The sequence below is a fragment of the Petaurus breviceps genome, unplaced genomic scaffold (assembly GCF_028583685.1).
Source record: "Petaurus breviceps papuanus isolate PSGF00001 unplaced genomic scaffold, PetGlider_PUasm1.0 183, whole genome shotgun sequence".
In the NCBI taxonomy this organism is placed as follows: Eukaryota; Metazoa; Chordata; class Mammalia; order Diprotodontia; family Petauridae; genus Petaurus; species Petaurus breviceps.
The window spans coordinates 21599352-21625565 of NW_027185791.1; the positions used below are offsets into that span (position 1 = coordinate 21599352).

The following is a 26214-nucleotide window of genomic DNA, read 5'->3' on the forward strand; positions in this document are numbered from 1 at the left end:
CCACAAAACAACTCAACATCTTTTAAACTATGGTGATGGAGCTCTGAAAGATATCATTAAATTATTATTCTAGCTTTGAAGACCAGTCATCTCTTCCTAGAAACAAAGACTCTCAGAGTGGCAGAAGAGAGCTTAAAGCCAAAGAACAAGAGAGAAAGAGACCAAAAGAGACAGAGAGAGGAGAGACAGAGAGACAAAAAAAAAAAAAGGTCTGTGTCATCTGGATCTCATAATGAGAATGTTACATTTGTTCCTCCCATGTGACTTTAAGACTAGGACCCATGAGCTAATTCACTACATAATATTAAATGGCAAAATCAAAGTCCTGAAATGCTGATACTCATAGGGTTATAGATTTAGAGATGGAACGGATCTTAGAAATTACCTAGTCCAATTTCCTCATTTTACAAATAAAGAAATTGAACCCCATGGATGGTAAAGGAATTTTCCAATGTCACAAATGTAGTGAGTGGCCAAACCAAAACTCAATCTGAGGTTCTCTGACTCCAAATCTTCCTACTGCACAAACTTGGCTACCAACCAAAACATGCCCACTGTTACTTACAATTTCATTTGATTGGACAAATTTAAAAATTCTATAACTAGATTTGCCCATAGAGACCTACTGCCATCTCATAAATAATGTCATTCTTGATCCCTCGAGATTTAGCCCTTTTCCCTCCTCAAATAATCATTTTTCTGTGTATTACATTCTCTCAGAAGAATATAAGCTCCTTGAGGGCAGGAACTATTTTCAGTTTTTGTAGTCCCAGTGCTATTCACAGTGCCTTTGCACATGCTGTTATTGTCATTTAGTCATTTTTTTCAGTCATGTCTAACTCTTCATAACCCCTTTCAGGAGTTTTCTGGGTAAAGAAATGGGAGTGGTTTGCCATTTCCTTCTCCAGGTCATTTTATAGATGAGGAAATGAGGCAAGCAGGGTTGTGACTTGCCCACAGCTAGTAGGTATCTGAGACTGGATTTGAACTCAGAAAGATGAATCTTCCTGAGTTCAAACCCAGTGCACTATCCATTGCACCACATAGCAGGTAATAAATAAGTATTTGTAGGATTTGGATTGGAAATAATGAGTCTAAGAAGCAACTTGCAAATAGAAGTTAACTGCAAATAGTGGTTGTACTTCAAGTCTAAAACAAATCTTTGAATATATTCTATTTAAAAAATTAATATTATGTATACATCTCTTTCCCACTCCACCCATTCACATAAACAACAACCAATTTTTTGGATAGTCTCAAGGAACTATATCCGAAACAAGGGTGAAGGACTACCCATAACTTGGGTCGACTTTCTTCTAATTTCTATTACTAAAGTTTGGTTTTTGGAATGATGAAATTCGTGAACACTACTTTGAAACTTATCCGTAGCTTTAAAATATATTTTAAATGTTCAGAGCAGACCAAAAACATCAGAGGTGGGAAGGGCACTTGGCTCATTTAAGAAACAAGCTGACCTGACCAGGCTGATGTTAAAACTTCAAAGCTTAGAAGAGCAGTTCAGTACTAATTGAATATTGTTTTTTCCTCTCAAAAGATGAGAAGATAATTGATCCAGTAAAGGAATTTACTTACTAACATGATTGGAAGGAAATTATTCACAGTGTTGCACAATTCACAGAAAAGGAAAGAAAGTGACATCATCTTTCTTTTTTCTTTGAGAACTGAAAGAAAGACACTCAAGTAATAGGAAGTGTAGGAAAAAGTGGTTTGAAGCCTCTCATGGTTATCAAGGCATTTCTCTTTTATAGGAGAGAGCCTAACCAATTAGTGAGAGTTAAACTTTTGAAAGAGGAAGTCATCCCAGCTACAATTCTCAATTAATGTAGCCAGCTAAATAAAAGGCTTGTGATGATGTTTAATGCCTAAGCTGCATTAAAAGTTCCTGGCTTTGCAGGAGACAATATTTAAAAGCACAGCAACTGAGAGACTAAAAGTGTCCATGGGAGTAAAAAACAAAACAGGCTTTATTAAGGAACAATTCATAGTAGTTGAGTTAATGACAAAGATCTCAGCATGTAAACTGCAGATGTTTGAATTCCATTAAATCTTGCTCTGTATTATATCTTGCATTAACTATTTACAATGAATAATTAGTATTTCATAAAGTAATTTTCCTTTTATGTTAATGAGTATGTATGGTTTTTTTCTTAGCAAGGTGAGGCTAAGTCACGTTTCTGTATTTCTAGTTGTTTATATCAACTATGTATACCTTACTGCTAGACCTATGCCAATAGTCCCAATGAACTTCCTGTTGGCAGCTGCTTTGATTGCAGGAATATGGACAACAGATTCAGATCTGGAAGAGACCTTGGGGGCCATAAAACCAAACCCCTCCATCTTACAGATTAGGAAATTGAGGCACAGAATGCTATCGTCTAGGAGAAACTAAATGACTTTGTAAGGCTGGTTTTAAAAACACAAATGCACAGGGGGACAAAACTGTCTTATTGCTGTGCTCAAAGCATAGCTGAAGAACATGAAGCAGGGAGGAAATGGGCATGTATCCTTATACAAATAGTCAAATTACCTATTTTGGAGGCTATGATTTCTTGCCTTTATACTTTCTTCTCCACACTGTTCCCAATCTCTTCAATACAATCCGTTTTTCTGGAAGCTTTTTCTGCCCAAGGCTTGGAGCTTGTGAAGATGAGGATTTATGGTTTGTTTTCTGCATGGGATTTCCTTCCTATGTTTTGCCCTTATGTGGACAGTTGCCAGGGTGACCTCTTAAGTTTGCTCCCATGAGTGCATTTAGTCGCAACAGGAAGTAGACAGAAGGTTAGTATATGTGTCTTTGAAGGGATCAGAAGTCAACCTACATGCTATCTGAATGTGGTAAGGGTAGAAGAAAACGTGGTGGTTAGAGCAAAGGTGCTCTCTAATTGTGGCCTGATAGGCAGGGTTAAGTGACTTGTCCAATATCACACAACTATTCAGTATCTGAGGCCAGACGTGAAGTCAGGAACATTAGTCTTCCTGACTCCAGATGTAGCACTCTATCCCCTTCACTGCTCAGCTGCCCTGGAGTTTAAGCCTTCAACAGTATGTTGTTTCCTCAACAAATCTCCTTGAGTTGCCAAATTAGTGTTCTTAAAGCACAGGGCTTGCCCAGTCTGTGATTTAAGAGGATAGCTCCCAACTGCTTCTAAGATAATAAAGACATAAATATAAATACGTAAAGATAATAACATATAAATTCCTGTGTCTGGCATTTCAAGTCATTCATAGTCTGGCTATGACCTGTCTTCTCAGATTAAATTAACATTAGTCTCCTCACACACTTTATGTTAACAAGCCCTCACTGTGGCCCACTTACTGTACGAGGTGCTGGGTATACAAAGAGAAGTGCAGTCCCAGAACCCCAGGAGCTCATCTCCTCGTGGGGACACAACATGCAAACAAGCCTGAACATACAGTACAACATACACGCAACGTAAATTGGAGTCATCTCAGAGGGAAGGCCCTGGCACTGAGGACCATTAGGACCGGCCTCTAGCAGAGGTGGGGCTTGAGCTGAGACTTGAAGGAAGCCAGGTAAGATGAGACTTTTCAACCAAATTGACCTACTTGGAGTTCCATGTCTGACACTCCATCTTCCCCGTGTCTTCCCTCTCTTCTCATGCTCGGAATTCAATTCCTGTATACCACTGTCTCTGCTTCTCTTCACAGCCCAGTTCAGGTGCTGCTTCCCACTCACGGCCTCTGTGGGTCCGTCTAGCTGTTCACATTCCCCTACCTCTCAATTACTTTGTAAATAATTTGTATTGACCTATGTGTCTAAGCTAGTAGAAAAGAAACTGCTTGCCATCATACTTTTGACTGTGCGTTCCCAATTCCTGACACAGCACTTAGCCCATGGTATCTATTTATAAATGCTCATTGAATGAGTGAGTGAATGAATGAATCTCAACATGTACAAACATATCTCAATAAAAGGTTGTCTGGGAACACAAAGAAGCAATAGTGGAAAGAAGGCTAGGCCTAGACACTTAACTAGCTGGGTAACCTGGGGCAAGACACTGAGATTGTTTGCCTGTAAAATGGGGGTAACCCTAACATCTACCTCCAGATAACACTTACAAAGTAATTAGCCTGTGTCTGACAAACAGTGAGCGCTCTATTGACTATTTCAGCCATGCCTTAAGAAGATTCGCTGACTCCCTACGGCTTCTGAGGTAATAAATATAGAAAGATCATAAGATATAAACTCCCCCATTTGGCGTTCCAATTCGTTTGTCTTCTGACTTTGACTTATCTTCCCAGATTAAATTGGCCTCCGTCCTTCACACACTTTGTATCAGCAAGCACTCACTGTGCCTTACTGTGCTAAGAGCAAACAACTGGAAACATATTATACAATCTATATTAAAGGTAAATTGTTAGAGTCAAGGAGACACTGTGTTTTCCAGAGCTTAGGTCCAGTAAGCAAGCTGTGCCCTGAGTCTGGCATGACAACAATCCTCCGTGCTCAGCCTCTAGCAAAATCACAGAGTTGCCGTGTTGCTTTGACCAGCACAGAGTGTTCTCGGAGCTCAGACAAGCTCGAACAAGTGCTGATCCTCGAGGAAACCTGCTCTGAATCAAACTGTCACACTTTCGCCCCATCACTGTGACGTCCGTTGGCACACGTGCTGAGATCTCACCTGCCTCCCAGGCCCCCATGAGGGGTAGGGCCCCGGTACGGTCTCCTTGCTTGGAAGCCATTTCCCTCACCTGGAAATTAAACTTCTGCTTTGACCTGACTCTCCTATCTCTAGCCGCTCTGTTTGGCTCAGACTGTCCACATATTAGAGCCCGGCCATGTCCCGTCGACAGAGATAATCTCAGAAAGAAGGCACTGACATGGAGGTGGACTAGTAAAGGCTGTAACAGAACATGGGATTTGAGCTGAGACTTGCGGGAAGCTTCAGCTGCAAAATGGGGATGACAGAAGCTCCCCCTAGGGTTGTTGTAAGTACTAAATGAGATAATGCCTGTAATGTGCTTAGCCTGTGCCTGCCACACAGAAGGTATTATGTACAAGTGAGCTAACATTATTATCAAGACACAACTAGTGGTCCCCGTGGGTGAGGGTGCTGGGTGGGCCTGGAGTCAGGAAGACCTGAGTTCAAATACAGCCTAAGGCACTTACTAGCTGTGTGATCCTGAGCAAGTCTCTACACTGCTGTTTGCCTTAATCTACTAGAGAAGAAAATAATAAACCACTCCAGTATCTTTGCCAAGAATATCCCAGAATGGGGTCATGAAAAGTCTAGGTAACAGGAGATGAAAGCCTGAACTACAGTACTGGACATTCAAGTAGAGAGGAGGTGGGTTGAAAAAAACATCTGATACTCTGTACTATACACGACATAACCTATCTCCTTTTATCCTCACATCAATTCATTGAAGAAGATGCTGTTATTCCCATTTTACAAATGAAGAAACTGAGGCTCCAAGAGGTACAAAGGTCTTTTGGTCAAGGGTTCCACAGATAATAAGTGTGAATGGTGAGATGTGAATTCAGGTCTTCATACTCCAAGCCCTGTGCTTTTATCAGCTCTGAGGAGGTGGAATCTACACATTTTAGCAATTGATTAGATGTGGGTTGTAATGGGAATGGGAATTTGAAGATCTTCCTTGGACCTTGATAGACTTAAGTGTGTGATTTGACCAAATGAGACTCTGGGCAGCCACTGAACCCCCCCCCCCCCCCCACCCCCCCCCCTGGGTCCCCCCCCCCCCCTTTGAAAACCCAGATACTGGTGCTTCTCTCTCTGGTAACTAACCCTGTATGTATGTAATGGTCAGACAGCTAGAAGCCCTGTCTGCTAAACTGTGTTATTTTCTCTGTATTTTTTGTCTGCTTGTAACTTCTGTTTGTATTCTCTGAAGTTCAGGGTGCTGACTTTTTCCCCTGAACTAGGTAAATGATATATGTTTCATTAAGGTAAGATTGTTAACCCTTTTTGAGTTGCTTTCCTTTAGAAAAGCAGGTCCAAGAACCTGTGCGAGCAGCCATCCTGGGTGTGCTGGGGGGCTTGCTGCTGCAGGACTAGGGGGAAGGAGAAGGAGAGACCTAGGATGATTGTGAGGTTGCAAATGGTAGGTTGGTTAAATGGAATCTGATCTAAAAAGGAAACCAGGAGGTTATTATTGACATAGTGACTTCCTCCCACATCTATACAAGGGATGAGCTAGTTATCCGAGGACAGGGACAAGGGATACTGGAGTGCCTCAAATTCACTCCAGGTCAGGACGAGGCTTACTGAGTTAAAGACAAGTTGCAAAGCAACAAACTAGCAAGTCCAGAAGACTTGAAAAAAAATAATTATAAAATGCTTTCCATTGAGGACAGGGCAAGAAAAATATAGCACAGCAGGAATGATTGCTTAGTTATTAGAGGAAACTTCCTTGAAGAAGCGCGAGTCTAATCTGTCACTGAATCTCGTTGACGCTTACTTTATAATATCTCTTCCATAGCCTCTGTACCTTTCATCTCCAGGAGTCTGCGAATTATTTATCTGGGAGACAAATCTGGCGGGGCTGCCTGTTTTTGTAAGATCAACGGGAGAGCTAATAATGGTTTTTCTTACCTGGTGGTGTCTAGGGGCTAAATAAAAATGTAAAAGCCTTGGTTATCAGGGTGGCTAGGTGGTGCAGTGAATAGAGCATTGGCCCTGGAGTCAGGAGGACCTGAGTTCAAATCCAACCTCAGACACTTGACACACTTATTAGATGTGTGACCTTGGGCAAGTCACTTAACCCCAAATGCCTTGCCTTTGCCCCTCAAACAACAACAACAAAAGCCCTCGATCAGCCTGATGGGCACACCAAAACAGGCGGGAAGGGGGAGTTAGTCCTCAGGCTCTAATTTATTGACTCCTGGTCATGCTTCTTGTTGGTCTTTGTAGAATCAAAGATCTAGAACTGGAAAAGGCCTCAGAGGACACTTAAAGCTCCACCCCCAACCCTATTTAACAAACATGTAAACTAAGGCCCAGGGAGGTGAATTGATTTGCTCCAGAAATACTTGTACATCTCTTATGCAATTATCATTCTATTGTTCTTACACAGCACACAGAAAGTACCTATCAGAGGCCAGATTTGAACCTAGGTTCTCTGATGATAGAACTAATATCTTTCCAGTGTACTCTTACTCTGGCTCCTTTCAGTATTTCTCCTTTCTAATACAACCTTCACACTATTACCAAATTACCTTCCTAACTCTCATTCTGATCATGTTATTCCAATGTTCACAATTTTTCAATGCTCCCGGTCACCTACAGTATAAAAGTCAAATCCCTTAGCCTGGCATTCAAGGCCTTTCACTACTTCCCTACAGGTACTCTTCACTTTCCAAGCTTTCTCATTCTTCTTGCCTTTATTTCCTACACCTGGAAGGCTCTCCTTAGTGACTGCTGACATCCTACCTATCCTTTAAAACCCAGATCAAAGGCCAGGTCCTTTGTGAAAGTCTTCTCTGAAAACTCTTGGCCAGACTGCTTCCTTCCCCTGATTCCATCCTTATTCCACAGCACTTTGACACACTTGTAATTCTAATTCAGACTCCATCCATCTGTGTACACGTCCTGTAACCCATACTAGCTGGATTGTAAGCTCTTAGAGGGCAAGAATCTGGTATCTCCCCAGGTATTGGGAGAGAATTGACAGGATTCAAAAGAGAGGGAGAGAGAGGGGGAGAGATACTCAGAGACAAAGACAAAGAGAGCCAGGGAGAGATGGAACTTTTTCTCCTAAGTTCCTCTTACCGCCTACTAGGGTATGAGGAGAGTCTTCATTAAGAATCTGTCCTCCATGATGATCAATGGAAAGAGACCATTCTATATGCTCCCATGGCACCATCCTTTACATATGACAGGGTAGATGGATTTTTTCTGGACTAGTCTTGATGGGGTAGCTGGGGTTTAGGTCAATTTGTGAAATCAACTTGTAAAACCAGTCTGCAGTTGTAACTACACTTTTGTATTGTAAAATTGTTATCTGTAAAATTCCTTTCCCAACCTTGGGCTCTGCCCCCTTCCCCCTATCCCGAACTCCAACTAGGCAACACCTTGGGACTCCTTTGTTCTTACTTAATCTCTTCATTTCTCCTCTGCCTGACCCACACCCTCCTTTGTCCTTGCCTCTGGTCTCCTCCTCGGTCTGGCCCAAATCTTATCTAAACTATCTATCTATGCACTGAGGCCCCTCCGGTCAGGCCGGCCCTGACAATGGCAGCCCTACCCTTTAAAGGTAAAAGCCTGTACCCCTCTCACTTGCAGGTCCCCTAAAGGACTCTTGCCAGCTTCTCATAGAGGCCTAACAGTAAACTTCTACAACTCTCACTCCAATTAAGCCTGAGACCTTGAATTCTTTCCAGACGCTCTTGCAGGTTTTCTGGTCTTAGATCAGAAAATTAAATTAGATCAGAATTCCTGCCGAACCTATTGGGATTCCGTCCCCCACAGTCTGAGTGCTATATGGCCCAGACCCAGGGGAATAAATTGGATAACTTTTTGATTCTACACTATGACAGTCCAAATGAGAATATTTTCGCATCTTCAACACCAGCCAAGCTATACTGAGACAGCAGTGTCCCAATTTATAAAAACTCAGTACATGAAAATCTAACTAAAAAAATAATAAATTGAAGGATAATTCATGCCACCAAAGGTCTCATTTTCCAGGTTCTTGTAAATAACCTGCTCTCCTGTGGTGCTTAAAAAATGAAATAATTTACAGATAAGGATTCATAATTTTTTTGGAGGATGTCTGTTATCTAAAATGAGAGGAACGTTAGTAAAACCTCTCAGAGGCTATAAAGGATGATTATTTAATAGTAAATTTGCCTGGATAATCTTAGAAGAAACCAGGCTGCTGGGACTGCAGATAGCTGGGGTAAGGTCTGAAGTTGGTTCCCAGCTGCAGCTGTCTGTCCTAAATTTTCCTCAGAACAAAACACTAAGCCTGTTCAATCTCCAAGTTGACTCCCTGCAAAGATGTCCCAAAACCCTATCTATGTACATTGAAAACCTTTACCCCACCCTTGAGACTCTCAGAAACAATGGAAAGAATGTCTGAGAAATCAGAACCTTTGTTTCCCAATTCACTTCATCAAACTCCGAAAGGGGAAATTGTCCATTAAAGGCATTGTGGGCATCCATTTGCATTCTCCACACAAAAGATGCTGTTAGGCAAAGTAGGCTTCCTAAGCTTCTCTTTCCTCACTGTTCAGCTGTTCCCTAGGGCCCCAGCGAACACTTAGACCCTCTAAAGTTTTGAAAGCTCATTTTAAGGGCTGCATGTGAAGCAGTCCGAGGGAACAGGAGGAAACCCCACCCCCACCCCTTCCTCAAAACAAAGAGAACTCTGATTGTCTGGGGGATGGCATTGTTCCCTTTGTCTACCCAGAACAGGACTCTAGTCTATTTCAGGGATGGTTAGGGAGAATGGCTCCCTATACCCTGGATTTTTCCAGACCCTCTTTTCAGAAAATTAAGGATTTTCAGTAGGCTGACATCCCAGATCTTGTACCATAATCCAAAACATGAGGAATCATTATTGTGAGTAATAATCTTTCTGGAGTGTGTGTGTGTGTGTGTGTTTTCAATCCTACCTATTCCCTGCATTGTAGGTTATTGCCTCTGTCGTCTATAGAAATGAAAAGGGGTCATTTATACTAATCCATAATGAATGATGGGGAAGGAAGGAAAAAGGCTGGTTTCCACTAGCTGGCAATGGTTGAAAAAAAAAGGAGAGTTTAAATTCAGGTGTGCATGTGTGGATAGAGGGGGAGAAAGAGACATTAGATTCTGGAAATGGATGGCCTTTGTTGTTCATTCATTTCAATCATGTCTGGCTCTTTGTCATCCCATTTGGGGTTTTCTTGGCAAAGATATAGGAGCGGTTTGCCATTTCCTTCTCCAGTTCATTTTACAAATGAGGAAACTGAGACAAACAGGGTTAAGTGACTTGCCTAGGGTCACACAGCCGATAATAATCTGAGGTTGGATTTGAACTCATAGAAATGAGTCTATCTGGTTCCATGCCCCATGCTCCATCCAATGTAAAACCTAGCTGCCCTAAGGCTGGACCTTGAGAGTGATTTTATACACCCTAGGAAAACTCCCTTCTACCCCTCCAAAAGAAAAGGATTTTCCCCATTTGCCTGAATGCCTTCAGTTCCATTCTAACTCTGGCTATAGATCCCACAAGGCACAAATACCCCCAGAAAGAGGGAATGCACTCACTTGCTTGTATTCAGAATAAGGTCTAAATAATTGATCTAGCCTTTCCTGAGTGCACATTAAAAGTGGAGGAATATAACTCTTTTTTTTTTAAGCAATTGGGGTTAAGTAACTTGCTCAAGGTTACCTGGCCAGTTATTTCTGGGTGGGTGCTAAGTGTCTGAGCCCCGGGATTCGATCTCCAGGTCTTCTCAACACTGGAGCCAGTGCTCTTACTTGCTGTGCTACCTGGCCACCCCGGAATATAACTCTTGAAGGAGAGAAAAGTATAGACAGGTAAAAGAGGATGCAGAAAGGGGAAACTGAGGCTGCAGAAAACCAACTCTATCTCTACCACAAATTGGTCCAGAATAAAGAACAATTAGAAAAAGAAGACAAGGCAAGAATGCGAGTGATTCTCAGAAGAGTAAAATCACTGGATCCTCCTATCAAAGGGCCAGGAAGCCATTTGTGGTCCAATTCAGCCTGACTTCAAGAAATGAACCTGGACAATCACATAGGAAGGGTCTGATTTCCTCAAAAAGCAGGAAAACTTTGAAAGAGATCTCTGGCCTGGGACCAAAAGCACAATAGAATGAGGGAGAGAAGATGATATCTCCAAGTAGTAGCAATGTGACCAGAGCCAGAAAGAAGAATTCAGAAGCCTTTGGAGGTGCACCAGGGCACCAGGGTGAAATCTGTGATTGTACCCTTTGCTGCAACTGGCTAGAGAGCTTCTTCTGAAATTTTCTTTGTGAACACTTCGACCTTGGAAATAGAAATGACTACAAATCAGAGCTTGATTTCTTATTTTGTTGATTATCTACCAGCTGGGGAACCTGTGGCCTCAAGGCCCTCAAGTGAAGCTGTTTGATTGAATCCAAACTTGACAGACTTTCTGTGTAAGTCAAAGGGTTGCCACAAATTCCCCACCCCTGATTCCTAGACTTAAGAAAGTGATGAAGAAAATGGTAATAATGCGGATTAAACTTAAAAATGTATGGTGTCTATTTCTTTTGTGAGAGTTACTTATTGAACACTTACTAGCACACGTCTGACTGTGTACTTATACTTTGCCTACTTGCATGTTGAGCTTGTTCTCCAAGATCCTCACACGGTAGGCATTCATACGTGTCAAATGGATGACCCTAATGGAATGCTGCTAGAAGAAAGAGGCGGAAGTTATAAAGGGCCCAGGATCAAGGTTATAGGGGAAAAGTCATCTCCCAAGTCCTGAGTGGGTTACCACAGCAGAGCCCCTGGCCTACGGTGTTTTGCCACAATTATGAAGAAAAGAAACAAAATACTGACTCTTTTCTTTTACTTTTCTTTTACTTTATTTTCACCAACTCACTCTTAAAATTTTTTTTTATTAGGTATGATCCATTCCTGCTACTGAGATGACACTGAACATTTTTGTGACCTACATGAACAAATCCCCCAACTAGCCATGGAAATCAAAGTTCAAAGAAAACCATCACTAAGAATTGACCATAAAAGACTGAGTTCAGTGATAAAGAAGAAGGAAGAAATGATAATGCTCTCATTTGTAACACAGGCAGTTTACTGTCCTGCTCCAAGACTGACCTGAAGAATTTACTGCTAGAAAAATGTGGAGAAATATGGCTATCTTACAATAAAAATTCAGATAACTTTCTCTTTAGTGAATCCATCCTGAGATGTTATTAGATTTGGAGCAGGACTGGCCTCAGACGCTTCACACTTACTAGTCGTGGGACCTTGGGCAAGTCACTTAACCCCAATTGCTCTGCCTTCTCCCCTTCACAAAGCAAAAAAAAAAAAAAGATTTGGAGCAGGAAAGGATGAGTTGAAAATAAGCTCACCTTCGAATCAGGAGAGACTTGCCTTCACATTCTGTCTCCAACATTTACCAGCTGCATGACCATGGCCAAGCCATTTCACACCTATCAGCCTCAGTTTCTTCATCTGTAAAACAGTAACTATTTCCATTGTTCCCTTCTCACAGAGTTGTGGGGATCAAGTGAGATAATGCACCTAAAGCATTTTGCACTTCTTAAATCACTATATAAATACAAGAGATTGGTATCATCTCAGGCAAGTCCCGACCTCTCAGAGGTTGTCTCCTCGTTTTTTATAATTCAGAATAAAAATATACCGCCTACTTCAGGGCTGTTGTAAGGAAGGTGTTTTGCAAACTTTACATAATTGAGGAAATGTGAATTATTATTATTATCTAGTCCAAACCTCTCATTTTACAGATGAGGAAAGTGAGCCCCAACCCAGGAAAATGACTCACTGTTACTTAGTATTGATGTGGACAGAAAGGTGCCCTCAAGATCGAGTTGCCTTTTCACTGGTTTATCCTTTAGAGGCGCCCTAAAATACAGAGGTGCCCTAAAGGTTGAGTTGCTCATTCCCTGGCACCCTAAAGTTTACCCTTATCTTGAAATGCCACAAAAGTTTCTGGTCTAGATCAATTTGTGAAACCAACTTGTAAAACCAGTCTGTTCAGTTGTAACTGCAATTTGTCTTTTCCCACCCTTGAGCTCTGCCCCTTCTCCCCATCCCATACTTCACCTAGGCGACACCCTGTGACCCCTTTGTTCTTACTTAATCTCTTCATTTCTTCTGGGCCTGGCCCACACCCTCCTTTGTCCTTGCCTTTTGTCTCCTGACCTGGCCCAAATCTTATCTAAACTGTCTATTCACATGCTCCTCCTGGTCAGCTCTGACCTTTGTCTATGCATTGAGGCCCCTCCCATCAGGCTAGCCCTGACAATGGCAGCCCTACCCTTTAAAGGTAAAAGCTTGCACCCCTCTCACTCGCAGGTCCCCTAAAGGACTCTTGCCAGCTTCTCATGGAAGTGTAACAATAAACTTCTACAACTCTCCCTCCAATTAAGCCTGAGACCTTGAATTCTTTCCAGACCATATTGCAGGTTTTCTGGTCTTAGATGAGATCAGGGTTCCTGCTGAACCTATTGGGATTCCTTCCCGCATCATTATCCTAAAATTCCTTGTCTCCTCCCATCCTGGGTCATTAAAATTCCCTCCTCTCCCTTATCTAGTGTCATTCATGGTCCTCACAGGTATTCTTATCTTACAAGACTTGTCTTGTCCCTAAACCTCCAAGTCCCTTTAGAAACCCTAAAACTTGCATCACCATTCTGTAGGCTGATAGCTTTGTGGCTATATAAGGCAGATCCTCTGTTTAGCTCCTTGCTAAGTCTCAGGCCAACATGCTTTTGCATTAATAAAGCTCCCTTTGGCTAAAGAGAAGGTCTGATTGAATTCTTTCAAAACCTGAACCAGCTCTCCCTACTCTGACTCTGTCAGAATCACACCGCTAGACCTCTAGTCTAGGTCATTGTAATGCTTTCAGTTATTTGTCTCCTGGGGGTTATTTTACAGTGTCCATTAGCATGGGAATAACATCAAATCTTTTGAGAGATAGTTGAATAGAATTTGTGAGTTACATAAAGGCACAGAAGTTTCCAACATATGATCTGAGTTAAAACATGCAAAATGAGATCATTTAGGCTATTTGTCAGAAAAAAAAATTGTCTTAAAATATTTTTAACAAATGACACTAAATCTTAAGACAATTTATTTGGTATGGAAGAGTAAAAAAGAACTTAGAAACCAACTCAATTACAAATTTTATGGCTTTGCATGTTGTGGGCAAAAATTGTAATACTTATTGTTAGAACAAGTTTCACTTAAGAATGTACTATTTGTCCAAAACAATTTCGTAAGGATTAATAGGGAAATAAAACTATACTTACGCTGCTTAGGGCCATAGAAGAATATAATTTGAGAGAAAGAAAAAAATAGTTAAATCCCAGCCAATTAACAACTCTGTTGTTCAATCTTTTCAGTTGTGTACAACTCTTCACAACCCCATTTGGAGTTTTCTTAGCAAAGATATTGGAATGATTTGCCATTTCCTTTTCCAGTTCATTTTACAGATGAGGAAACGGAGGCAAATAGGGTTGAGTGACTTGTTCAGGGTCACAAGCTAGTAAGTATCTGAAGCTGGATTTATACTCAGGTGTTCTGGCTCCAGAGCTGGAACATAGCTGCCTCTAATTAACAATTACTGAGCAATAAAATAACAATTGTTGCATTTATGCATATATGCATATCATACACATGTGTCTAACTTGCAATCAAATTTATTAATTTGAGCCTAAGGGCAACCCTTAGGGTTGGGGTAGACAAAATAAGTATTCTTATCTCCATTTTACGGATGGAGATACAAAGGTTTATAGAGGTTAAGTGACTTCTCCAATGTCTCACAGTATCAGAGATGGAATTCAAACTCAGTTCTACTGGACTTCAAGTCTAGAGCACTAGACTCTAACATGCTATGCTATGCCTCGAAAGATAATACGCTAAGTACTTGTTAGCTCTTTCTGCAGAGTAGGCAACATTTCTCTAACCTCAAGAAGTTGAGGTTGAAGAAATGTCAATATCTTTCAAAATTTTTTTTTCTATTCTCTTCCCCACCTCCACCAGTCCATCCATTTATCCTTCACACACCTGCTAGCCATAATGTTTGGAATGAGTGTTGCCTCAGACAAGCTGAGACCTGGGAAAGACCTTAGCTTGAAAAGGCCAAGGTCTCCCACTGGACCCAGGAGCATCTCCAGTGGTTCTGATCAGTATCTCACCACTGGCCTCAGATGGCTCCAGAGGAGACAATAAGACTGACGTTGCCCAGCCCTGCCTCACTTAAATCCCCTTCACTGGCATCGCCTTCCTGATGCCCCAGTCCTCTTTGAGAGCAAAGGACAAACAACTAAAATACTCATGCATAGATTTGTGTCTTTATATTCATATTACAATTGCTGGCAGATAGAATGCATTTATTTAATAAAGATTTGATTGAATTGAAAATGCCAATGCTATTCTTGTATTTAACAATCTTTGTTGACTCTCTAATTACCTATCAGGTAAATTTCAAACTCTGTAGCCCAGAATTCTGGGCTTTCCACAACCTGATGTCATTCTACCTCTCCACTTTTTTTTTTCTTTTTCATAGGGGCAATTGGGATTAAGTGACTTGCCCAAGGTCACACGGCTAGTTTTTGTGTTAAGTGGCTGAGGCCGGATTTGAACTCAGGTCCTCCTGACTCCAGGGCTGTGCTGTACTCACTGTGCCACCTAGCTGCTGCACCTTTCCACTCTTTTGCCACTCACCTCTACATCAACCACATTCCAGCCAAAGTGAACAGTTCCCTGGTCCCTGAATACATGTGCTCCCACACTCACTTTGTCTGGTAATTTTCTATCACAGCTACCCAGAGAACAGACTCACCAGCCTACTCCCCCACTGGTCAATAGCCAGTGATCAGCATGCATCTTGACTTTACAACCCTGGGGGCAAACAGCTAGAAAAGAACAGCTGTTTGCAAGCTGCATTATCCATAGGCAGCTGTCTCTCTTGTTTAAAAGTTCTCCATCCTAACAGTGTGCTCCTAAATCTTTTCCTTACTAATTACTTTAGAGCATATTTGTATTTTCTTTGCTAATGGCTTTTTAGTGACTGACCAAATGATAACTTACAGGATTGAGGGCATTCTTTTTAAGGCTTTTATCCATGTGAATTTAAGAATGGACCAATTTAATCCCTTACAGGGACAGAGAGAAGATTTTGAATTCAGGTGCTGGTGGCACTCCTTGGGAGGGGTGAAGGGGGAATCTTTTCAGCTAGAACAACCAGGCTACTGTAGATTTCATTATTTCACACTCCCCTCTTCTGATACATGTCACAATCATAAACTTATTTGGGATTTACAAAGTGTTTTCCTTGAAAATGTTGTTGTTTTTCAGTCCTATCTGACTCTTCATGACCCCATTTAGGATTTTCTTGACAAAGATATTAGAGTGGTTTGCCATTTCCTTCTCAAACTCATTTTACGGATGAAGAAACTGAGACAAACAGGGTTAAGTGACTTGACCAGGGTCTGATAGTAAGCATCTGAGATGGGATTTAAACTGATGAGTTTAAAGATGAGTCTTCATTACTCCAAGCCCAGCCCACTTCCCCTCCTAACTGCCCAACCTCATCTTACAGATATAGAAATGAGCTCAGAGAGATTAAATGACTTCTTTGCAATCATCTAGCTAGGAAATGTCTGGGCTAGGGCCAGAACCCAAATCTTCTAACCATCAAGTCTGATATCTTTTCCTTTGTTTTTTGGGGTTGTTTTGGGGGGCCCGATCACTAAGTTTATTAAATTTTCCAGTCTTTTTTATGTTACTCCTGTTTCTTTTTAGTTTACAATATTCATTTCCACAAGATTTTGAGTTACAGATTTTCTCTCCATCTTTCCCCTACCCCCACCCCAAAACAGCGATCCCACTGACTATGTTCTTTTCCATTGTTATGCTGCTTCTAAGGTATGTTTGAACCCATCAAGAGTACAAGCCATAATCTCAGATCAAATACCTATGGGCTATGATGAAGACACAAGGAAGGAAGCTCAGAGCCCCAACACTGACCTTGGGCACCAGTCCATTTTCTCCCAGTACAGCCTGCTTACCCTTTTACTCTGCAGTGTCTCAGAATTAGGCTGAGTGAACTTCTGGGAGCCATGATGTCGGGGTAAGCAATAAATCTTTGTAGCTCTCCCATATGCACCTCCAAACCACCAACCAACCATAAAATGGCACCCAAGGACAAACCCTGGGATAGTAGAGGCCATAGAAAGATGGGGGACTGGTCTTTTAGCCTGGGGGACTTGGAAAATTGGCAAGAAATGTCAGATAAAAGGGGAGCATATGCCAGGAAAGGAACCATCACAGTAAACCAGCAGCAGGACTTACCTTAGCAAACCAGTGGGAGATCCTGAGCCCCAGTGAGGTGGAGCAGGCAAGCACCAGCCCTCATGTGCTTTAGCATAGCCAAGGGAGCCAGCAGACTCAAGCTCTGAAAACCACCACAGCCTGAGCAGGCAACCTCCAGCAGCAGGACCTCCACAACCAGGGCAAACAGGCGTCCTCCACAGGCCAGACTTCCATGTGCTTCAGTGTAACCCCAAGGTTACAGAAAAACCCCACTGGGCCTCAGCACATGCCAGACACCACCACCAGAACCCCAGTTCAGCAGTAGGTAAGCTGCCGGACCCCTACAGCCTCTAGCAACATCAACCAATACCCCCCCTCGATGAGTAGCACCAGACACAAGAGTCCCCCATGGGTGTCAGGACAAGATCAGCATAGCACCACCAGGTAAACAGTCAGGGGCAGCCCCTGGCACAGGAAGCCTGAGACAGTGCCCCTTCTACCCTGGGAGCAGAGCTCAAATTTAAAAGAAAGGAAAAAGACCAACAAAGGATGTAGGGAGAAGAGGAGGATTAGATGGGGGAAAAAAGAATCTGACACCAGACAGTTATTATGGTAACAGGGAAGATCAAGACACAAATTCAGAAGAGGACAACAGTGTCAAAACATGTACAGGAAAAACTCCAAAGAAAAATGAGAAGCTGCCTCAAACCCAGAAAGAACTCACAGAAGAGTTCAAAAAGAAGCTTAAGTATCATACAAGAGAGGTAGAAAAAGATGGGGAAAAGAAATGAGAGTGATGCAAGGGAATTATGAAAAAAAAAGAGTCAACAGTCTAGAAGAATGCTTAAAAAGTAGAATTGTCCAGATGGAAAAGGAAACACAAAAATCCACTGAGTAAAACAACTGCTTAATGACTACAACTGATGAAATTAGAAAAAAAAAAAAAAAGGACAAAAGCTAATTGGGGAAAACAACATCTTAAAAGTTAGAATTGGGCAAGTGAAAGCTAATGACTTTATGAGATGTCATGAATCAACCAAACAAATTCAAAAAATGGGAAATGGGAAAAAAATGTAAAATACTTTATGGGAAAAACAACTGATTTGGAAAATAGATCCAGAAAAGACAATATTGGAATCATCAGACTATTTGAAAGCCATAATCAAAAGGAGGACCTGGACAGCATCTTTCAAGAAATTATTAAGGAAAATTGCCTTGATGTCCTAGAACCAAAGTGCAGAATAGGTGTTGAAAGAATCCACTGATCACCTCAGGAAAGAAATCCCAAAATAAAAACCCCAAGGAACATTATAGCCAAATTTCAAAACTATCAGGTCAAGGAAATAATACTGTGAGTGAACAGAAAGAAACAATTCAAATATCAGGGAGTCACAATCAAGATCACACAGGACTCAGCAGCTACAACATCAAAAGATCAGAGGTCATAGAACATGATATTCCAGAGGGCAAAGTAGCTAGAACTAAACCAAGAATCAAAATTCTTGGCAAAATTAAGCAAAATACATCAAGGGAAAAAAATGATCATTCAATAAAATAGAAGGATTTTAAGTCTTCATAAAGAAAAGATCAGAATGAAACCAAAAATTTGACCTCCAATATCAAGATCCAAGAGAAGCATAAATAGGTAAAAGGGGAAAAGAAAACAGTAGGGATTCAATAGAACTAAGTTATTTACATTCCTACATGGGAAGATGATATTTGTAACTTGAAAATTGTGTCACTAATAGCACAGAAAAAACATAGACAGAGGGTATGGGTATAAGGTATAAAAGACAGTAAGAGATGAGAAAGAGGAGTAAAATGGGTGCAGAAGGAAGTGAGAGGTAGAATGGGGTAAATTATCTCACATGAAGAGGCAAGACAGACCTATTACAGTGGAGGGGATGATGGGTGAGGAGGTAAGGCGGATGGGCATTACTTGAACTTTACTCTCATCAGTATTGGCTCAAAGAGGGAATAATATACACAATCAGATGAATATAGAAATCTATCTTACCTGAAAGGGAAGTAGGAGGGGAAGAGATTAAATAAAGGGGGCAGGGACTGACTAAAGGGAGGGCAGATCAGGGGAGGTGGTAGACAGAAGCAAAGCACTGGTGATGTGGGAAAGGGTAAAAGGAGAGAGAGGACAAACAGGAGGAAGACTGGGATAGAGGGAAATATACAGGTAGTAATCATAATGATGAATGTGAATGGGATAAACTCTCCCATAAAATGGAAGTGGTTAGAAGAGTGGATAAAAAAAACCACTATCCTTCAATATGTTGCTTACAAGAAACATACCTGAAGCAGAGAGACATATGCAGAGTAAAGGAAAACTTGGAAAGACTTTTACAGACTAATGAAAAGTGAAATAAGCAGAACCAAGAAAACACTATACACAATATCAGCAACATCATGTGATGATCAACTATGAATGACTCAATTTTCCTCAGCAACACAATGATCCATGACAAGTACAAAGGACTCACAAAGGAAAATGCTGTTCATATCCAGATAAAGAACTGATGTACTCTGAATGCAGATTGAAGCATATTTTTTCACTTTATTCTTTCTTGTGGGTTTTTTTTTACTTTGTATTTGTTTCTTCTTCCACAACCATGATAAATATGGAAATATATTTTACATGACAGCATATGTATAAACTATATCACACTGCCTACTGTTTTCAGAAGAGGAGGAGAAAAATTTCAAACTTGAAATCTTGTAAAAAGAAATGCTAAAAATTTTCTTGATTTGTGGGGAAAAATGAAATATTATTTAAAGCAAAGAAAAAAGAATTAAGCTTAATGGAAATATGATGTATTAGAAAGGATATTGGATTTGAATCACTGTTCAACTACCAGTTATTTATATAACCTTGGGTAAAAAGTTTAGTGTTCCACTCTGGGCCTCAGTTTCCTCATTTGTAATAATGAAGGTGTTGGAGTAGGGTTTTCTAAAGTCCTTTCTGTCATGTGACCTATGACCTCACATATGCTATCCTTAGCATTGATAAACTGGCTCTATTCTCCCTGGGTCCCCTAATAACCCTGGTTAAATGCATTTGAGGGTACAAGCCCCTGTGCAATTAGCCTCCAGTTTAGCCTACCTGTTTCCCAGAACTAGTGAACCAAGAAGGTAGCCTTTCCTGAGAGATGCCATATGCTCTGTATGAGATGATTAGGTGGGTAGAGTTGACAGCATGCTAGATCTTAAATTAGTAAATACTATACTATACCTATATAATTTAGCCCATATGCCTCACAATGCCTCATTCTCTTTATGAGAAAGTACCACATTTTTATTTTTAAACAAAGAAATTGTGTTGAAATCTTTTGATTTTATATTATCTAAATATCCCCCTGTATTCCCTTACCTTACCCCTCCCAGAGTCATCCCTCATGAGAATTTTTTTTTGGAAGAGGAAGAAAAAGCAGCAACAATGTGTCAATGTTGTTGACACATCAGAAACAAATGCTATATGCAGTGTTACACACTCCCGGACTCCAAACTTGTGCAAAATCTGAAGACTGGTCAGAAAGAGGCGCTTAATGAAAGTTTGAAAGATGAGTGTTTGCTAATGTTAATTCATAAGGTCTTTACCTTGTTAGAGATCTTTTCTTCTCTTGGGGAATCAGGTGTAATTGTTTTCCACATAGGGCACGATTTCTCTTTTGTAAGTTAGAACTGAAGAAAATGTCTAATACACCATCTTCTTGGTGATGTAACCTTGGACATTCTTTCAAAAAGTTAAAGTGTAATACCTATCTGGTTCTTATTGAGAAATGAAAACAAAACACTCCTTTTGGTGAAATGACAATAGAGAATTCAAAAGAAATGTTAAGGGAAAGTAGATAGGAAATAATTTAATCCATGGATAAGCCATGGGGGAGCAAGTAGGTCAGGTAAGGAAGGGGCTTGAATTCATGATACAGAAAGTATGGTTAAAAAATCGGGCAGTGTTAGGCCTGGAAAAGAGAAGACCCAGGGAGGACACATCAGCTGTCTTCACATAGAAACCTCTATCATTTACTTCCACAACTGTGTTTTCTCACACACACCCCCAAGCTGACTTTCAATTTCTTCCTTTATACTCTAGGAATACATTAGAATACAAGCTCCTTGAGGACAGGGAGTTTCACTTGTCTTTGTATCTCTGAAGTACTATAAATCACAGTGTCTGACACATACTAAGTGCGTAATAAATACCTGCTGATTGAAGAGAAAGGTACAAAATCATAACTGGAATACTTTCCGGAATTATTAACCAGGCATGGAATAATTTGGGGCTGTTTGGAGCCTTTTCTGTTCTTTAAAATAATACAACTAGACAGTTTCCAATTCCCATTCACTGGATCTCATCTTTTTTACCAGTAACTAGTGATTTTTCCCAAGTTCAAATTTTGCCTCAGACAATAGTCATGTCATCTTGGGCAAATTATTTAGTCTCTAAGCCTTACTTTCCCTATCTGTAAAATGGAATAATACCTATTTCACAGGAGTACTGTGAAGCTGTACATAAAAACTAGCTAATAGCATTTAGCCTCGATATGCAGATATTTAAAATATTGCCTACTGTACCTCAAGAATGACCGAGGCTATGAGCTTAAGTGACTAAAAGAATGTGCTAACACCAGCAGAAACAGGGAAATTATGAAAAAAATTTTAGAGGGCAGATGACTTCAGCTTTACATGTCTTGGGCAGCACAAACAGGTGGAGACAATTCAGCTCAGAGAAAGGTGTATGAATTCTGTAGAGATGCCCATTGTGATCATGGGAGCAGCTGATGTCACCAAGTGAAAGAGTTTAGAGAGAAGGAAAAGGAGATTTTGCTTTGGTTTAGAATTACATTCAAATGGTTCGCCAAGTACTTCACATATATTTGAGCTTGAGTAAGTATTCCAGGCCCTCCCCCCCACCCCCCACCCCTGAGCAGCCTCTTTTCTCCACTTTCAGGATTCATTCCATTGCTATTCCTCCCTTTGGAAGGCACCATGGTCTTCTCAGTGCCTCAGGCCCATAATCTAGGTATCCACCTTGAAGCCTTTCTCTCACCCCTCACATGCAATGTTGGCAAGTTTCTACTCCACCCAAATCTGCTAAATCCCCATCTCTCAGCCTGGTGCAGGTCGTCACCACAGCAGGCACACCTGGACCACTGAAATAGACTTCTGGTCAGTCTCCCTGACTCAAGCCTTTCCCTGCCCCTGTCTATCCTGCAGCCCATTGCCCAAGTGATTTTCCTAAAACCCAGGTCCAATGATATCAGTCCTTCACTCAGTAAACTCCAGTGGCACCCTGTTACAATACCAGGGTCAAATATAGTGTCCTCTGCCTGCATTTTCAAACCCTTTACAACCCAGCCCCGTCTTACCTTGCTAATCTTATCGGACCTCGTCCCCACGCATGTATTCTTCAGCAGTGCTGGCATCTTGCCCTTCTTCACTCAGGATACTCCATCTGACTCCGCCTTTTTACTGGTCATCCCTATACCTAGAATGCACTCCCTCCTTATCTGCACTTCCTAGCTTCCTTCCAAATTCTGCTGAAATCCCTACCTTGCTTTATCTCCCCGCCCCACTCCCAAATGCTCTTTTCTTCTCTCTAAGATTACCTCTAATTTATGTATAACACTATACAGCTGCATAGAACAAAAACAATAGCTAACATTTACAGGGCACTTAATACGTGTGTATCTTGTGTAGAGAGAGTCGTTTGCACGTTGTCTCCCCTGCTAGGATTCCAGTTTGTTGAGGTCAGAGACTCATTTTTTGCCTTTCTTTCCACCCAGCACTTGGCCCATGGTAGGTATTTAATAAATGCTTGCAGACTTGCCTTGCTGGTCATTCATACAAAGGTGTAAATGACTAGTAACAGCTCAAAATATTATATATATATATATATATATATATATATTCTATTATGTTACATATTATATCATATAACATGGTATGTGATATATCATATCATATCACATCATATCATATCATGTCCTTGAGGTCACTGACTATTTCACTATTGTCTTTCTATCCCAGATACTTAGCACAGTGCCTGCCACAGAATTAAATGCTTAAGAAATGCTTGTTGATTGATTGAACAGGAACAAAAACCATTGCTTTGGAAGGTAAATTTATTCCGTGTGAGAGAAAAAGGAGACCAAAAAGTAGTTGGAGAAGGGACAGTCAGAGAAGTCGTGTCATGTTGTAATGCAAAGGATTCTGGGTTTAGAGTCCTAGGGTCTCAATCTGCATCCCAGTTCTCTATTCTCCTTATATTATGTGGTACAAATTACATCCCCTCTCTGGACCTGAGAGGTGAAGTTTGGCTTTGAGGAGTTCAAAAGTCCCTTTCTGCTCTAACTATCCTCTGTTCCTCTGCTAGGCAGGTGGGGAACCATGAGAGTGTGTTTGGAAAGCCTGATTTCAGAAGTCTACTGTTATTGTAACTGAAGTTCACCCATCATCCTGTTGGACTGACCTCTAAAAGATGAAAGAGGCTTTCATATTGGAACTAAAGAATTCAAACTTGAAATAAAAAACAAATTAAAAGTATGAATGGAAGGCATCATGGGGGGGTTAGTTTGGTTTGGGGAGGAGGGTTTTAAAAATTTGTCTATTGTGAATTTAAGAAAAATAATTCACAAAGCAAAACCTTTTTTTTTTCTTATTTTAAGAAAAGTCTTATAATCATAGATTAGCACACATTTCTAGAGGACAAAAATAATATATGAATTTAAAGATGGCAGAATGAACAAGGATAAATGAATTTACCCCAATAAAAACAAAAACTCCAAGCTTAGTGAGATTTTCTTATGTAAACAGAAAAGAATTGAGCATAGTGATTCAAAGACATCGAGCCTCCTTCTGCTTCATTCTGCCCATAGGTCCTGCCTAGCCAAGGTTAATTCTGCCCAAGAACAGGAACGACATAATGTCCAATGGAGCATATTACGTACAGATTTAATGTCTTGATCAAAAGCCATGATCATTGCTAAGGGCAGCTCTAAGGAAATGTAATTTGAGAGTATAAAGTTGCCTTGGGTGAGCTTTTAAGTAGCTTTAGTGAAATATTCAGTCAATAAATGGACTTAGAGATAATTGTTCCCTACAATAACCATTCTCTCTGTCAGGGGTGATTTCCTGAAGTGCAATTCAAAGTGAAATTGTCATCCAATACCTGGTAACTAACAGTGCTGTGCAGAAGTTGCTGCCCGCTGTGATGCCATGGTGGAGGCAGCCAAGCTGTAGTTTGGGGGATCTTCAAAGTGGCCAAAAACAAACAAACAATAGAAATATACTTCTAAAACATTCTTCCGGTCATTCAAAGGCTACTTGGCAGTCATGCATATCAGCGTGGCCACACACTATGTGCCCCGTTCAAGTATGAAGTATAAAATCGGTTTAATATGCAAGACTGTGCGAGGGAAACAAAGGGGGAAAAAGTCCCTGCCCTGGACGAGCTTGCATCTGTTGGGTAGTCTTTTTCAGAAGAGTGAGGGCTGTCTTTCACCTTTCTTTATATCCAGCTCTTAAGTGAAGTGCCGGGCACAGTGCTCTCTTGATAAATGTTTTTCACTGTCTGACTGACTGTCTGACTGAATTCTCCTCTTGCCCTGGCTGAGGAGTACAAATAGGGAGGAGGGGAAGGGGAGGCAGGAGGAGGGGAAGGGAGGGCGGGAAGAGATTCTAGCTCCATGGCCAAGGAAAAACAGAAATCTCAAAACTGAATCTATTCCCAGAATCCCAAAATCATGGAACCCTAATATCCCAGACTTAGAAAGGGCCTCAGAGATAATCCTTTCTTCAAAGAGAAGGGCAGTGAAAGGGAGCTGTCAGTTTCCCAAAATCTTAATTGGGGGAAGGGTTGATTCTCAGGGACAGAGGAAAAGGAAGAAAAGGGATGGGGGGAGGGGGAGTACATGAATGAAATAAGATGAGGTTCTGGCAACAGCAGTTCTCAGACTGTGTGGTCCTTGGCATCCAAGACCCTTTCAGGAGTTGTCAAGGTCAAAATTATTCTCATAATAATACTAAGACATTATTTGCCTATTAAAATACTCCTCCCTTTTCCAAATGCATGTCTGTGTGGGTCCAGATTTTCTTTATATTCTTCAACCAAAACAATCTATCACAACAGATTGAATGCAGAAGTAGATATGGGAATCCAGCTGTCTTCTATTAATTCAGACATTAAAGAGATTTGCAAAAAAAAAAATGTAAGGAAATGCCACTCTTCTCTAAATTTTTTGTTTTGGAAAATATAGTTATTTTTTCATAAAATTATGTTACATTAATATGCAATGGGTTTAATTAATTAATAAATCTTTTAAAATATTGACAGTTTCAATTTCTAATACAGTAAATAGCAATAGATGTAACCCTTTTAATCAAAAATTCTTTGGAGTCTTCACTGATTTTTAAGAGTATAAAAGGATCCTGAGAACAAAAACTTTGAGAGCCCCTGGTGTAGTAAATAGCATTCTGGTCAAGAATTCAGAAGGGTTTGGGTTCAAATCCCCTCTTATTTTTAATCCTGTCTTATTTCAATGGGCTCATCTAAGGTGGGCAAGGCAAATGTCTTTCACTCGTACCAAAGACTATTGCTGTTCAAGTTGGTGTTAGTTGTGGCTATGGGAAACTGGGGACCCCGTGGTCCGGACACTACAGTAAAAGATACCTCCTAAGGTCCCGGACCCTAAAGTAAGATAGAATCCCCTGACTCTAGTCTTAGTTACAATCTTGAAAAGCTATGCAGTGCAATGGAAAGAGGAAGACATCCAGAGTCAGAGAAGCTGTATCTGAATCCTTTATAACTCTGAGTAAATCCCTTCACCTTCCTATGCCCCTTAGTTTCTTCATCTGCAAAATGAAGGGATTAAATTAGATGGATTCTAAGGTTCCCCTCCAGCTCTAAGTCATAGGATGTTCCTTTTATAATCAATGAGAATGAGTAGCAGCATAAAACATTAGAACACTACTTAAGGGTGCCATGATCGAATGGATTATTGCATTGTTTACTATGTGTCCAACAGTGTTAATTTGTATTCCTTTCAAGTCACATTTAGTATGATTTGGAATCAATTATAACACATAGCACTGGGGGAAGGAAGGAAAGAAGGAAGGAAGAAAAGGAGGAAGGAAGGAAGGAAGGAAGGAAGGAAGGAAGGAAGGAAGGAAGGAAGGAAGGAAGGAAGGAAGGAAGGAAGGA

The 26214-nt window shown here is 40.8% G+C and overlaps 1 protein-coding gene and 1 long non-coding RNA gene across 5 annotated transcripts in view; one reads left to right on the top strand and one right to left on the bottom strand.

Annotated features, from left to right (window-relative positions):
- Positions 1–22453, bottom strand: part of HSD17B3 (hydroxysteroid 17-beta dehydrogenase 3) — a 60399-nt gene extending 37946 nt beyond the window's left edge. Inside the window, exon 1 of one of the 4 annotated variants that reach the window (XM_069088015.1) lies at positions 22382–22453. In XM_069088015.1, coding sequence (XP_068944116.1) covers positions 22382–22438 — 57 coding nt within the window. In that variant the 5' untranslated portion in view covers positions 22439–22453. Of the gene's footprint in view, positions 1–7772; positions 7930–12073; positions 12258–22381 lie in introns of those variants that run through there. The other 3 variants (XM_069088017.1, XM_069088016.1, XM_069088018.1) reach the window with 3 other exon arrangements.
- Positions 3578–11897, top strand: LOC138161162 (uncharacterized). The gene is made up of 2 exons (XR_011168294.1): positions 3578–4971; positions 11606–11897. It is a non-coding gene; the product is annotated as an uncharacterized lncRNA (long non-coding RNA).
- Positions 22454–26214: the final 3761 nt, after the last annotated feature.